Source organism: Leucoraja erinacea, chromosome 3 (genome assembly GCF_028641065.1).
Source record: "Leucoraja erinacea ecotype New England chromosome 3, Leri_hhj_1, whole genome shotgun sequence".
NCBI lineage: Eukaryota > Metazoa > Chordata > Chondrichthyes > Rajiformes > Rajidae > Leucoraja > Leucoraja erinaceus.
The window spans coordinates 6,477,354-6,491,843 of record NC_073379.1 but is presented as its reverse complement, the minus strand read 5'-3'; the positions used below and the strand labels follow the sequence as shown (position 1 = coordinate 6,491,843).

General features: G+C 45.2%; 1 protein-coding gene across 10 annotated transcripts in view; it reads left to right on the top strand.

Annotated features, from left to right (window-relative positions):
• The window catches only part of LOC129695115 (microtubule-associated serine/threonine-protein kinase 4-like), a 462,908-nt gene that overhangs the window by 395,972 nt on the left and 52,446 nt on the right, over positions 1-14,490 (top strand). For all 10 annotated transcript variants that reach the window (XM_055631871.1, XM_055631863.1, XM_055631890.1 and 7 more), the window contains 2 exons: positions 8,668-8,800; positions 12,555-12,720. In XM_055631871.1, coding sequence (XP_055487846.1) covers positions 8,668-8,800; positions 12,555-12,720 — 299 coding nt within the window. The remainder of the gene's footprint in view (positions 1-8,667; positions 8,801-12,554; positions 12,721-14,490) is intronic.

Sequence of the window (14,490 nt, the reverse complement as noted above, 5' to 3'; positions counted from 1 at the left end):
CTGCCTTCTGTGGCAGAGAATTCTACAAATTCACAACTGGGTGAAATTATTTTTCCTCATCTCAGTCATAAATGGCCTACCCCTTATTCTTAAACTGTGACCCCTGGTTCTGGACTCCCCCAACACCGGGAACATTTTTCCTGCATCTAGCCTGTCCAATCCTTTAAGAATGTTATATGTTTCTATAAGATTCTCTCTCATCCTTCTAAATTCCAGTGAATACAAGCCCAGTCGTCCCATTCTTTCAACATATGTCAGTCCCGCCATCCCGGGAATTAACCTGGTGAACCTATGCTGCGCTCCCTCAATAGCGATAATGTCCTTCCTCAAATTAGCAGACCAAAATTGCACACAATACTTCAGGTGTGGTCTTACCAGGACCCTGCACAACTACAGTAGGACCCCCGTGCTCCTAAACTTAAATCCTCTCGGAATGAAGGCCAACATGCCATTAGCTTTATTCACTGCCTGTTGTACCTGCATGCTTACTTTCAGTGACTGTTGTACAAGGACACCCAGGTCTCGTTGCACCTCCCCATTTCCTAATCTGACACCATACAGATAATAATCTGCCTTCCTGTTCTTGCCACCAAAGTGGATAACCTCATATTTATCTACATTATACTGCATCTGCCATGCTTCTGCCCACTCACCCAACCTATCCAAGTCACCCTGAGCCTCATAGCATCCTCATCACTGCCCACACTGCCACCCAGCTTTGTGCCATCCGCAAACTTGGAGATGCCACTTTAATTCTCTCATCTAAATCGTTAATATACTGTATATTGTACATAACTGCGGTCCCAGCACCGAGCCTTGCGGCACCCCACTAGTCACTGCCTGCCATTCTGAAGTCATCTACCTTATTACAATTGCTCCTCGCATTAAGGCACAGAGCTTTCAGGTTAGTTTTTCTGATCTCCCTTCTACCTTTTGCTTCTGTTCTCCTATTATGTCCCTCTTGTCTCCTTGCGTTGGTTCCCATCCCCCTGCCCTGTTAGTTTAACGTGATATTTCCTACGCTCTCTTTCCCGTTAACTGCACGCATAGGCTTCCACTTTGTTGACTCCCCCCCCCACTGTTTAGATTAAACCCGCCCATTGTGAGCTCCACCTTTCCTGGATCCATATCCCTCTATTCCTTGTACGTCCAAATCTAGCTAAAAGCCTCTTATACGCCACTTATTTGGCTTCGGTAAAAATAGTAAATTGTGTGTAGGATAGTGTTTAGTTTAGAGTTACAGTGCGGAAACAGGCCCTTCGGCCCATTGAGTCCGCTCCGACTCGCCACTCCCGCACATTGATACTATCCCACCCACACTAGGGACAATTTACAATTTTACTCATGCCACCCTGCACTAGCACAGTGCTCAAGAAGGAACTGCAGATGCTGGAAAATTGAGGGTAGACAAAATTGCTGGAGAAACTCAGCGGATGCGGCAGTTTCTATGGAGCGAAGGAAATAGGCGATGTTTCGGCCCGAAACGTTGCCTATTTCCTTTGCTCCATAGATGCTGCCGCACCCGCTGAGTTTCTCCAGCAATTTTGTCTAGTATACTGGCATAGTGCTAGTGTACGGGGTGATCACAGGCAGCAGGGACTCGGTGGGCCGAAGGGCCTGTTTCCGCACTGCAACCCTGGAGGGGCATCTTTCTCATGCACCCACTAGGTTCATCTGGTCTGGCAGACAGACGCGGGAAACAGATCGTATGTCATGATTTATGTAAAATTAAACATTATTTTGACTCGGGGTAAAACATTGACTTCCAAATTGTATGTAAATTATAGTTTTCAAAAGCTCAGACACAAGAATTTTCATCTACGATTATTCATTTGTCACTTTCTTTCCTCTGTTTGGGCTTCAACAATTCATCCTCATGTTATATGCACAGATATTCCATGCACATTCTGACGGCATCATCTGTATCTGTCACAGAGAGAGCGGCGAATATGTTTTCTGCAGAATTAGGAGAAGAATAAATCAGAAGCTTGTTAAGAACATAAGACCATATGGGATCAGACATTCACTGGAATTTAAAAGGATGAGAGGGGATCCAATAGAAACATATAACGTTCTTAAGGGTTTGGGCAGGCTAGATACAGGAAAAATATTCGCGACGTTGGGGGAGTCTGGAAACAGGGGCCACAGTTTAAGAATAAGGGGCAGACCATTTAGGACTGAGATGAGGAAAAACTTTTTCACCCAGAGAGCTGTGAATCTGTGGAATTCTCTGCCACAGTAGGCGGTGGAGGCCGATTCACTGGATGTTTTCAAGGGAGATTAAAAGCCCTGTCCCACGGTACGAGTTCATTCCAAGAGCTCTCCCGAGTTTGCCCTGATTCGAACTCAGAGATTTACAGTATTGGCCACTCGTCGGTACTCGGGGCTCTCGTGGACATTTTTCAACATGTTGAAAAACCTTCACGAGTCTTCCTGAGCTTACCTGCCATTAGTGAGTCTTCCCAAGTACCTGCCATTAGCGTTACGAGCCGCTAAGAGATGTCCCCCGAGCTCCGACGTACCCGTTGCGTGCATTCTCCGTGCTTTCCACGAGTTTGATTTTTTAAAACTTGGGAGAACTCTTGGAATGAACTCGTACCATGGGACGGGGCCATTAGATTTAGGTTTTAGAGCTAAAAGAATCACGGGATATGGGGAGAAAGCAGGAACGGTACAAATTTTGGATGATCTGCCATGATCATATTGAATGGTGGTGCTGGCTCGAAGGGCCGAATGGCCTACTCCTGCACTTATTTTCTATGCTTCTAAGTTTCTATAGGAGCAGAATTAGGCCATTCGACCCATCAAGCCTATTCCATCACTCAATTATGTTTGATCTATCTCTCCCTCCTAACCTAATTCTCCCGCCTTCTCCCCTGACACTTTGAGGGAGTGCAGCGTAGGTTCACCAGGTTAGACTGGGTCGACTGGGCTTGTATTCACTGGGATTTAGAAGGATGAGAGGCTATCTTATAGAAACATATAGAATTCTTAAGGGTTTGGACAGGCTAGATGCAGGAAAAGTGTTCCTGATGACGGGGGAGTCCAGAACCAGGGGTCACAGTTTAAGAATATAAGGGTTGGACCATTTAGGACTGAGATGAGGAAAAACTTTTTCACCCAGAGGGTTGTGAATCTGTGGAATTCTCTGCCATGGAAGGCAGTGAAGGCCAATTCACTAGATGTTTTCAAGAAGGAGTTAGATATAGCTCTAAGGGCTAATGTAATCGAGGGATATGGGGTGAAAGCAGGAATGGGGTACTGATTTTAGATGATCAGCCATGATCATATTGAATGGTGGTGCTGGTTCGAATAGCTTACTTCTGCACCTATTTTTCATGTTTCTAAAAGAATATTCCAAATTGCGATCGCATGGGGCTTAGTCTTTACAGTTATCCAGCCTGCTGACATTTAATGGAACGAGCTACCAGGGGAGGTGGTTGGGGCAGGGACTATCGCAATGTTTAAGAACCATTTATGTGTAGGATGGAACTACAGATGCTGGAGTAACTCAGCGGGACAGGCAGCATCTCTGGAGAGAGGGAATGGGTGGTTTTTCGGGTCAAGACCCTCTTCAGACTGATGTCAGTGGAGTGGGAGGTACACGGATAAGGAGGTGTGGGGTGTGAAAACAGGACAATGGGAATGGAGATCAAGGTAAATGTAGGATAGATCATTGTTAGTTGGGAGAAGGTAACCACAACAGGGGTAAAATATAGTCAGATCTAGACAGGTACATGGATGGGGTAGGTTTAGAGGGTTGGAGGATGTGACTCCACACGTGATCAATATCTCTCCATTCCCTGCACCATGTAATCCTTTCACAATCTTGGACAGTCACCACCCCAGTCATTAACATCTAGCTTTCCAGGCCCATTGTTCCCAATTACACTGGTTCTCATCCTTGAGCTAAACAGAACTCCTTTTTGTTCAAATAATGAGCGCAGAAAAATCTTTATCTGCTAGGAGACTTACTAGTCTGTTGGGGCGGCACGGTGGTGCAGCGGTAGAGTTGCGGCCTTACAGCACCAGAGACCCGGGTTCAATCCCGACCACGGGTGCTGTCTGTACGGAGTTTGTACTTTCTCCCCATGACCTGCATAGGTTTTCTCCGGGATCTCCAGTTTCTTCCCACACTCCAAAGACACACAGATTTGTAGGTTAATTGGCTTGGTTTCATTGCAATTTGTTCCTAATGTGTAGAATTGTGTTAGTGTCTGGGATTGCTGGTCGGCACAGGCTCAGTGGGCTGAATGGCCTTTTATTCTGAAAGATTTTACACTGCAAGGGCCAGGAAGCGAGCGGGTAAGATCATCTTTGACCCCACTCACCCTGGCAACAAACTCTTTGAATCACTTCCCTCTGGAAGGCGACTCCGGACTGTCAAAGCTGTCACAGCCAGACATAAAAACAGCTTTTTTCTACGAGTAGTAGCTCTACTCAATAACCAAAAATCCGTACCCTCCTTTTGCCCTGGTATTTTATTTAATTCACATGTTTAATCAATGATGTTTTATTATTAATGTTTAATGTTTTATGTGTCATTCCTAACAGTCACTGTATGTCATGTTGTCACTTGCGGGTGGAGCACCAAGGCAAATTCCTTGTATGTGAATAGACTTGGCCTATAAACTTATCCATTCATTCATTCTGCCCTGTATCTCTAAACTAAACTAGAGTATAGTTTAAGGCAGGAACGGGGTACTGATTGTGAATGATCAGCCATGATCACAGTGAATGGCGGTGCTGGCTCAACGGGCTGAATGGCCTCCTCCTGCACCTATTGTCTATTGTCTAGAGTTAAAACTTTCTTCCCATTCCTCCTTCAACGTTTTCACTGTATATGTTGGGTTGTCATTGCAAGAGACTTTCTTCACGTGAGATATGGTCGGCAATGATAGTAAATTTTAACACAACTGATAGTTTTCAACGGTCACTATAATAACTCATTCTGCTACTTCACTGCCCTCTGTGTAAGTGAGAGCATTTATTTAGCACTGTTTTCAATCTCTTATTTCATCAGCCTCTGTGCAAAGAAACTTGGCCCACACATCCCTTGTCGACTTTCTCTTCTTTAAGCTGTGCCCTTTTAGAGTTTGATATTACCACCCTGGGATTAAAAAAAATCAACAAATAACTTTAATAAATCATGGAGCCATACAGCGTGGAAAATGGCCCAACTTGCCCACACCAGCCAATATGTCCCAGCTACACTAGTCCCACCTGCCTGCGTTTGGCCCACATCCCTCTAAACCTGTCCTACCCCTGCACCTGTCTAACTGTTTCTTAAACGTTGCGATAATCCCAGCCTCAACTACCTCCTTGGGCAGCTCATTCCATACACCCATCGCCCTTTATGTGAAAAGGTTACCCCTCAGATTCCTATTAAATCTTTTCCCATTCACCTTGAACTAATGTCCTCTGGTCCTCGATTCCCTTACTCTGGGCCAGAGACTCTGAGACTCCTCCATACATTCCACCAACCTTCTTGTGATACACACCTCTCATAAATTTGCTCTATCAATTCCATGATTTCACGATCCCAATTTCCTACACTTGACATACACATCCATCCTTCTGGCCAGAATCTCCATATCTCTTGTCATCCATGGTTCACTACTCCTGCCAGCGTTGTACCTCTGTTTAACAGCAACATGCAGACCGTGAACTCTCACTACCTTTTGTCACTAAAATTGATTTCTGCAATTTCAAGTCATCGCTGCATTCCTTCTCTAAGACAGTCCTGACATCCCAGGAATCAGTCTGGTGAACCCTCTCTGGCTAGAATGTCCTTCCTCAGATTTGGAGACCAAAACTGCACGCAATACTCCAGGTGTGGTCTCACCAAGACCCTATACAACTGCAGTAGAACCTCCCTGCTCCTATACTCAAATCCTCTTGCTATGAAAGCCAACATGCCATTCCCCCCCCCCCCCCTTCAATGACTGGTGTACCATGACACCCAGGTCTCGCTGCATCTCCCCCTTTCCCAATCGACCCGTTTTTGCCACCAAAATGGATAACCTCATATTTATCCACATTAAACTGCATCTGCCAAACATTTGCCCACTGTATCCAAGTCCCTTCAGTTCCTAGCATCCTCCTCACCTCACTTCCCCCAGCTTAGTGTCATCCGCAAACTTGGAGATATTGCCTTCAATTGGATCATTATTTGTGGGGTCCCACACTGAGCCTTGCGGTACCCACTAGTCACTGCTGCCATTGGTTCAGCAACATGCAGACCGTGAACTCTCCGTTCTCACTAAAATTGCTTTCTGCTCAAGTCATCGCTGCCCTCTCTATTCCCCCCCCCCCCCCACCCCCCTCCCCTCTAGTTCTTTCGCATCCTTCGAACCTGGGGACAATGTGGACGTTTCGGGTCGAGACCCTTGGCCTTTTCCTACCCCCCCCCCTCTACTTGCAAAGTGGGTGACGTTTCGGGTCGAGACTCTTCTTCACCCCCCGAAACGTCACCCATCCTTTTTCTCCGTAGATGCTGCCTGGCCCGCTGAGTTACTCCAGCAATGTGTGTCTATCTACTGGAATCAGATTGTGCAGGTGGTTGTTTAAATGCAAATGAGCCAGATTTATAAGGTCAAAATCCGCCTTGCCCTGATCCTGAACTTTAATTTATAGGCCAGTTCTGTCCTGTTCCATACCTATTTTTGAACTAATAGAACTATGGTCGGCGACTGCAGAGGCCTCAAATAGGCCCCGACCACGGCTGAAGACGAGGAAGAGGACTGGACGTTGCTGCCTACCCTCACAGTGGGAACCATTGTGGGGGGATGTTTTTATGTTTAATGTGCTGCAATGGCAACTCAAATTTCACTGCACCAATTGGTGTATGTGACAATAAATGTCCTTTGTCCTTTGTCCCCAAAGTGTGTCGGAAGGAACTGCTGGTTCCGTTGACGATAGGCACAAAATGCTGGAGTAAGTAACTCAGTGGGACAGGCGGCATCTCCGGAGAGAAGGATAGGATGACGTTTCAGGTCTGAAGAAGGGTCTCGACTTGAAACGTCACCCATACCTTCTATTATCCGGGAATGCTGCCCGTCCTGCTGAGTTACTCCAGCATTTAGTGTCTATGGTCCCAAAGTGCCATCCACTGACACCCCCGTGACCTGCCCTGCCCTATTTCCCAATAGTAGATCAAGCTTATCCTTTGGGGCTTCTACATATTGCTTTATTCTATTCTACATATTCCTTTACATTGATTAATTGAGCTTATGGAAATACATAATTAAAACATACATGTATTGTTAAAGTTCAGGGAATGATGTATAATTCAGAATCAAAGCTCAGAACCCTGCTTTGCTAATGCCTTCTCAGATGGAGACAGCTGCTCTATAAATGACTTGCATTTTACATCAAGAATTTGCATTTATCCATATGTATTTTTGCCGGGCTGGAAGGTTGTATAGACTCTAATTGCAGTTTATATTTGATGTGTTCCAACTGCAGCCCTTCACAGTAAGAAGTAAAGTTGGGCAGTTAGTTAACTTTTAGTGGCGGCACGGTGGTGCAGCGGTAGAGCTGCTGCCTCACAGCACCAGAGACCCGGGTTCAACCCTGACTACGGGTGCTGTTTGTACGGAGTTTGCACGTTCTCCCCGTGACCGCGTGGGTTTCCTCTGGGATCTCCAGTGTCCTCCCACACTCCAAAGATGGTTGGTAGGTTAATTGGCTCGGTACAAATGCTAATTATCCCTAGTGCGTGTAGGATAGTGTAAGTGAGTGAGGATCGCTGGTTCGGTAAGGACTTGGTGGGCTGAAGGGCCTGTTTCTGCGCTGTTTCTCCAAACTGCAAATAAAACCTTTTCGTTCCCCACTCCCGACAACCTCTCGACTGGAGCGATGAGTTCCAGAAGGAGATACTTTAATCCTCGTTTTGTTCAATGAGGTACAGAGTGTTGATGTTCATTGAAGAAAGTTCCTCATAGAACAGTCATGGTGGCGCAGCGGTAGAGTTGCTGCTTTACAGCGAATGCAGCTCCGGAGAACCAGGTTCGATCCCCTGACTAAATATCTGGCACTCTCTGTACGGAGTTGGTGAGTACAAGTTCTTTACCCCGTTGAGGAAATTCAGGTGTGGGATTTTTCCCAGCGAGATCTTGTCGCTTACCATCTGGTTCGGGAATTGCTCCCACACTCCAAACGCACGTACACCCCCCTGGTCTGTAAATCCAGGAGAGACCCCTTCCAATTGGACTTTGGAAAATGTTTAAAAAAAGGAGTTGTCCTGTAAACGCCTAGGGACTAACTGTACAGAACGTTTTTCCTTCTATTATTTATTATGTAGGATATTGTGTTTAAATGTTTGCGGGGCATTGCCACTTTCGCTCTCGGTCGGCGCGGACCAGATGGGCGCGACCAGATGGCCGAAGGGCCTTTTCTATGCTGTATCTCTGTATCGCTGTAAGGCAGCAACTCTACCGCTGCACCACCGTGACTGCCCACGATTTTGTGGGATTATTAACGAGAACATATTTCAGAATTTCCACCACGGAGAGGTTATTTGTAACCATATATAGCTGATATTTATATTTGATTTGCAATAGTTTAGGATTTGCTTGTTTCTGTTCACAACTAAACATATTTTTAAATTAAAATGTTTTCTGACTCAACTTTTGGAGTACTGAAATGTCAATATTTTCCCTGCAGTTTGCTCGTGACATCTTTGGGGCACATCAAACTGACGGATTTTGGATTATCAAAAGTCGGACTGATGAACATGACAACAAATCTTTATGAAGGTCACATTGAGAAAGATGCCCGAGAATTTGTGGACAAGCAGGTAAGAGTGATACAGAGCTAGCGGAGGTAATAATCAAGGATAAACATGCGTATTATCTCAGCAGAATAGGTGGAGCGGCACGGTGGCGCAGCGGTAGAGTCGCTGCCTCACAGCGCCAGAGACCCAGGTTCGAACCTGACTACGGGTGCTGTCTGTACGGAGTTTGTACGTTCACCCCATGATCTGGCACCCCTTGCATGCGGGGATCAATGGACTATTTCTGTACACTTGCAAATCAGGGATGCGCTTGGGTATGGCCATATTCTACTGGAACATTGGAAGAAAATAATTTAACTGTGCGTTTTCTGTGAAGAGTTTTATGGGGAGAAGCTCACTTGTACAACTGTGGTGATTGATTAATTGCAAGCTACAGCATGGAAACAGGCCCTTCGGCCCACCGAGTGTGTCGACCATCAATCGTCCATTCATACCAGTTAGATACATAGAAAATAGGTGCAGGAGTAGGCCATTCAAGCCAGCACCGCCATTCAATATGATCATTGCTGATCATCTAAAATCAGTAGCCCATTCCTGGTTTTTCTCCCATATTCCTACGTTATCCCACTTTTGCATCCATTACCTACACAGGAGCAATTTACTTTGGAAATGTTGGAAGAAATCCCGCGCCTGCACAAGGAGAAGGTGCAAACTCTACACACAGTCAGCACCCGAGGTCGGGATTGAACCTGGGTCTCTGGCACTGTGAGGCAGCAGCTCTACCTGCTGCACCACTGTGCCGCCCAACAAGTGGTGACGTCGCCGAAATACAGCAGAATGGTATTATAAAAGAATTCTTACGTGGGTGGTACCCAAAAAAAAGAGAAAAGGAATCTGAAAGAATAAGAAAATGTTTGTAAACAAAGCAAGTGGAACAAATGGAGGCACAAGAAACTGCAGATGCTGGAGTCTTGAGCAAAACACAAAGTGCGAGAGGAACTCAACGGGTCAGGCTGCATCGGTGGAGGGAATGCACAGATATAAACAAGGGGCGTTTTGTGTTTGGACCCTTCTTCCATCAGAATTAAAGGACGTTCTTTTAGGAAGGAGATGAGGAGAAGTTTCTTTAGTCAGAGGGTGGAGAATCTGTGAAATTCATTGCCACAGACGGCTGTGGAGGCCAAGTCGGTGGATATATTTAAGGCAGAGATAGATAGATTCTTGATTAGTACAGGTGTCAGAGGTTATGGGGAGAAGGCAGGAGAATGGGGTTAGAGGGAGAGACAGATCAGCCATGATTAAATGGCGGAATATGCTTGATGGGCCGAATGGCCTAATTCTACTATTCGTTATGACATAACCTTATGATGTATGTAGAATAAAGTGGAATGCTGGAACTCATTTGAATTCACTCACAGAGTCAGAAGGCCATGTGTTGCAACCCGACCCCAGATAGTTTAGCACTAATTTAAGATTAAAACATCAGTCAGTGGGGGTGCTGCACAAACAGAGGTGATACCATTGCCTTCATTGCAGTAATGTCTACACCTGAAGTGTGCTGGATTGCTTGTATGGGACTTTGGGATGTCCTGAAAAGAATACAAAAGATGCTTCATAAACGCATCAATTCCAGGGGAAAGTCATTTAAAAGGGAAGAAAATGTGAACAATTAATTTTCACCCTGCTGCGCCACTGCATGGAGCCAAATTACTTTGCAATTAGAAATGCTGGTGGTATTGAAAAATAAATCTTATTCGTTGTCACCGGTTTGGAGATGAGATTAAAGAAACAGTTGACGTTTCTGCGCTCTTTTGCAATCTCCCTTTGCTTCCCGTTAGAAGTTTGTCAGATTTCTTTAAAACCATGGCATTGAACTCATTCTGCCCCTCAGTGATATCTGCAGACGAGGCAGGACTAAATGGCGAGCCGTCATTGTCTGCACCTTCATCTCTGTGGAGCATTTCCACAATCTGTGATGCACTCCATTCATGAAGGGCGTTAAATTCTAAGGCATGCACCATTTCCTTCCAGCACACCTCATTACCAAATAAAAGCAGTCTGGTCCTCAAAACAGTCATTATAACACTTTCGCTGATCTTCTTGCCAATATGCCAAATGGATTGAACGCAAACTATTTTTCTGTATTAATAGTCTCATGGACAAGTATATAACCAGTAACCAAAAATCTGTAGCCTCCCTTTGCTTTATTATTTTATTTAATTCACATATTTAATCAATAATGTTTTATTGTTAATGTTTTTTATGCGTCATTCCTAACTCACTGTATGTCATGTTGTCACTTGCGGGCGGAGCACCAAGGCAAATTCCTTGTATGTGAATAGTTGGCCAATAATCTCATTAATTCCTTCATTCAATATATGTTTTTATAATTATAAAAAGGCATATTTTACTTCAGTGTAATAAAGGGTTGGAACTTTGGTTTCTATGGGGATTGGAAAGTGTGGCTTTTCACATTTGTGAATGTCTTATCTGTGATATTAATGGAAGTAGAACATTGAACGGTACAGAAATAGGTGACCTTTTGGGTTGAGACCCTCCCTCAGAAGACCTGAAGAATCACTTATTCGTTTTCTCCAGAGATACTGCCTGATCCCACTGAGTTACTCCAGCATTTTGTGTCTATCTTCAGTGTAAACCAGCACCTGCAGTTCCTTCCTACACATAGAACAGTACAGTGCAGGAATAGGCCCTTGGGCTCACAATCCCAGTGCCAAACATGATGCCAAGGTGAACTACCTGCATGTATCCTTCCATTCCTTCAAATAGCCTCGTAAATGCCACCATCGTAGGAACAGAAAATAGGTGCAGGAGTAGGCCATTCGGCCCTTCGAGCCTGCACCGCCATTCAATATGATCATGGCTGATCATCCAAAATCAGCATCCCTTTCTCCCCATATCATTTGATTCCATTAGCCGAGCTCTATCTAACTCTCTCTCGAGAATACGTCTGGTCAATTGGCCCCCACTGCCTTCTGTGGCAGAGAATTCCACAGATTCACAACTCTCTGGCTGAAAAAGCTGTTCCTCATCTCAGTCCTAAATGGCCTCGCCATTATTCTTAAACTGTGACCCTTGGTTCTGGACTCCCCCAACATCAGGAACATGTTTCCTGCATCTAGCCTGTCTAGGACACTAGGGACAACCAAGCACACTGGGGACAATTTACAATTTCACCAAAGCCTTGTATGTATACGCACTTGGCTAATAAAATTTATTCATGCATTCATTCAATCATTCATCATTCAATCATTCATACATTCATTCATTCATTCATTCATTCATACATTCAATCATACATTCATTCATACATCATTCATTCATTCAATTCATTCATTCATTCATACATTCATACATTCATTCATTCATTCATACATTCATTCATTCAAATCAATCATTAATTCATTCATTCCGTTAAAAACTTTATATGTTTCTAAACGCCCCTCTCATCCTACTAAATTCCAGTGAATATAAGCCCAGTCGATCCATTTTCCAGTGAATATAAGCTCAGTCGATCCATCGTATCTGCCTCCATCACTATCCCTAGCCGTGCAACCAGGCATCCAATACCCTCTGTGTAAAAACGTGCCCCACACATCCCCTCGAAGCTTTGTTTCACTGATAAAGTGGATAGTAGCTCAGGACCGCTCTCTATTTGTTGATGGGATGGGGGAGGGGGGGGGGAGCAGGATAGGTGTACAGATACAGGATAGAGGGAACATTGTGAATAAGTATTTTGTGTAAACCTCTCCTCAGAGTCCAGTCACAATGCTAACGTTTACTGCCGTTGCATTTGCAGGTTTGCGGCACGCCAGAATACATCGCTCCTGAAGTCATTCTACGGCAGGGCTACGGCAAGCCGGTGGACTGGTGGGCCATGGGGATCATACTCTACGAGTTTGTTGTTGGCTGCGTGCCCTTCTTCGGAGACACACCTGAGGAGCTCTTCGGGCAAGTCATTAGTGGTGAGCATTATCACTCAGGAGTAATCCCTGTACACTAACACTATCCTACACACACACTAGAGACAATTTACAATTTGCCGAAGCCAATTAACCAACAAACTTGTCTGTCTTTTAGTTTAAGAAAAGAACTGCAGTTGCAAGAAAAGTCGAAGATAGACATAAATGCCGGAGAAACTCAACGGGTGAGGCAGCATCTATGGAGAGAAGGTATAGGCGACGTTTCAGGTCGAAATCCTTCTTCAGACTGAAGGCGACGTTTTGGGTCGACACCCAATCCTTCTCTCCATAGATGCTGCCTCACCCGCTGAGTTTCTCCAGCAGTCTTCCTGTCTTTTAGTTTAGTTTGGAGATACGGCGTGGAAACAGGCCCTTCGGCCCACCGAGTCCGTGCCGACCAGCACTCCCCGTAAACTAACACTTTGCGACACACTAGGAACAATTTACAATTTACCAAACTGAATTAATCTACAAACCTGTATGTCTTTGGAGTGGGGGAGAGGGGGGGGGGGGGGGGGGGGGGGGGGGGGGGGGGGGGGGAATCCAGCCTAATAGGAATTAATAATAATGTGAAGCTTGCCAAGAGGAGAGACCATAATTAATTAAAACGGCAACTTACCACATAGATTGAAGACCAAAGGGTTATTTTTTTAAATTTGAACAAACATTTTTGACAAAGTTTAAATTGATGAGAAGCAGGAATGAGGTCAAAGGTCGGAACTTCACGAGTCAAGAGTGTTTTATTGTCATGTGTCCCAGAGATTCGTACTTGCAGCAGCACAACACAATCTGTAAACATAGTAACATATTACATATGTAAACATATTTAAACCTTTTCACAGGGTAGAATAATCAAATATTAGAGGGTGTAGCTTTAAGGTGAAAAACCTACATGGTCTCAGGTAGTATGTACAATCTCAGCTCCCGCAGTCAGGATCGAACACCATAGTTTAGTTTAGAGATACAGCGCAGAAACGGGCCCTTCGGCCCACCAAGTGATTGCCGACCGGACACTAGCACTGTCCTACGCCCACTAGAGACAATTTACAATCTTCATCAAAGCTGATTGATCCTGGATGTCTTTGGAGCGTGGGAGGAACCCGGAGCACCCGGGGAAAATCAACTCGGCCATATGGAGAACGTACAAACTCCGTACAGACGGCGCCCGTAGTCAGGATCGAACCTGGGTCACTGGCGATGTAAGGCAGCAACTCTGCTGCCGCGCCACCGTGCCACCCCATGCACCTTCACGTCAACCATCTATTTTCCCCGGAGATGCTGCCTGACCCGTTGAGTTACTCCAGCATTTTGTGTCTATCTTTGCTATAATCTGCCCTTTCTGTTATTACATTCTTACCTTGCGTGCCAGGCTACTGCTGTATGCAGCCAGCTTTACATGGAGCGTCTGCACACCCAGCTGGCTACAGAGGGAAATTAACCTGCTTCCTTCAACCTTTCTGTCTCATGCACCTTTGTTCACTTGACGTTCCAAATGGCATTATGCGAAAGGAAAGACTCGAAACTAATCGCTTATTTCAAGAGTTTTTTGAAAGATGTCGTTAAATCGCCAGACGTGCTGCACTGAGGGAGTACGCGAAGGTTCACAAGGTTAATTCCCGGGATGGCGGGACTGTCATATGCTGAGAGAATGGAGCAGCTGGGCTTGTACACTCTGGAGTTTAGAAGGATGAGAGGGGATCTCATTGAAACATATTGAGACCAGAACCAGGGGCCACAGTTTAAGAATAAGGGGTAAGCCATTTAGAACGGAGA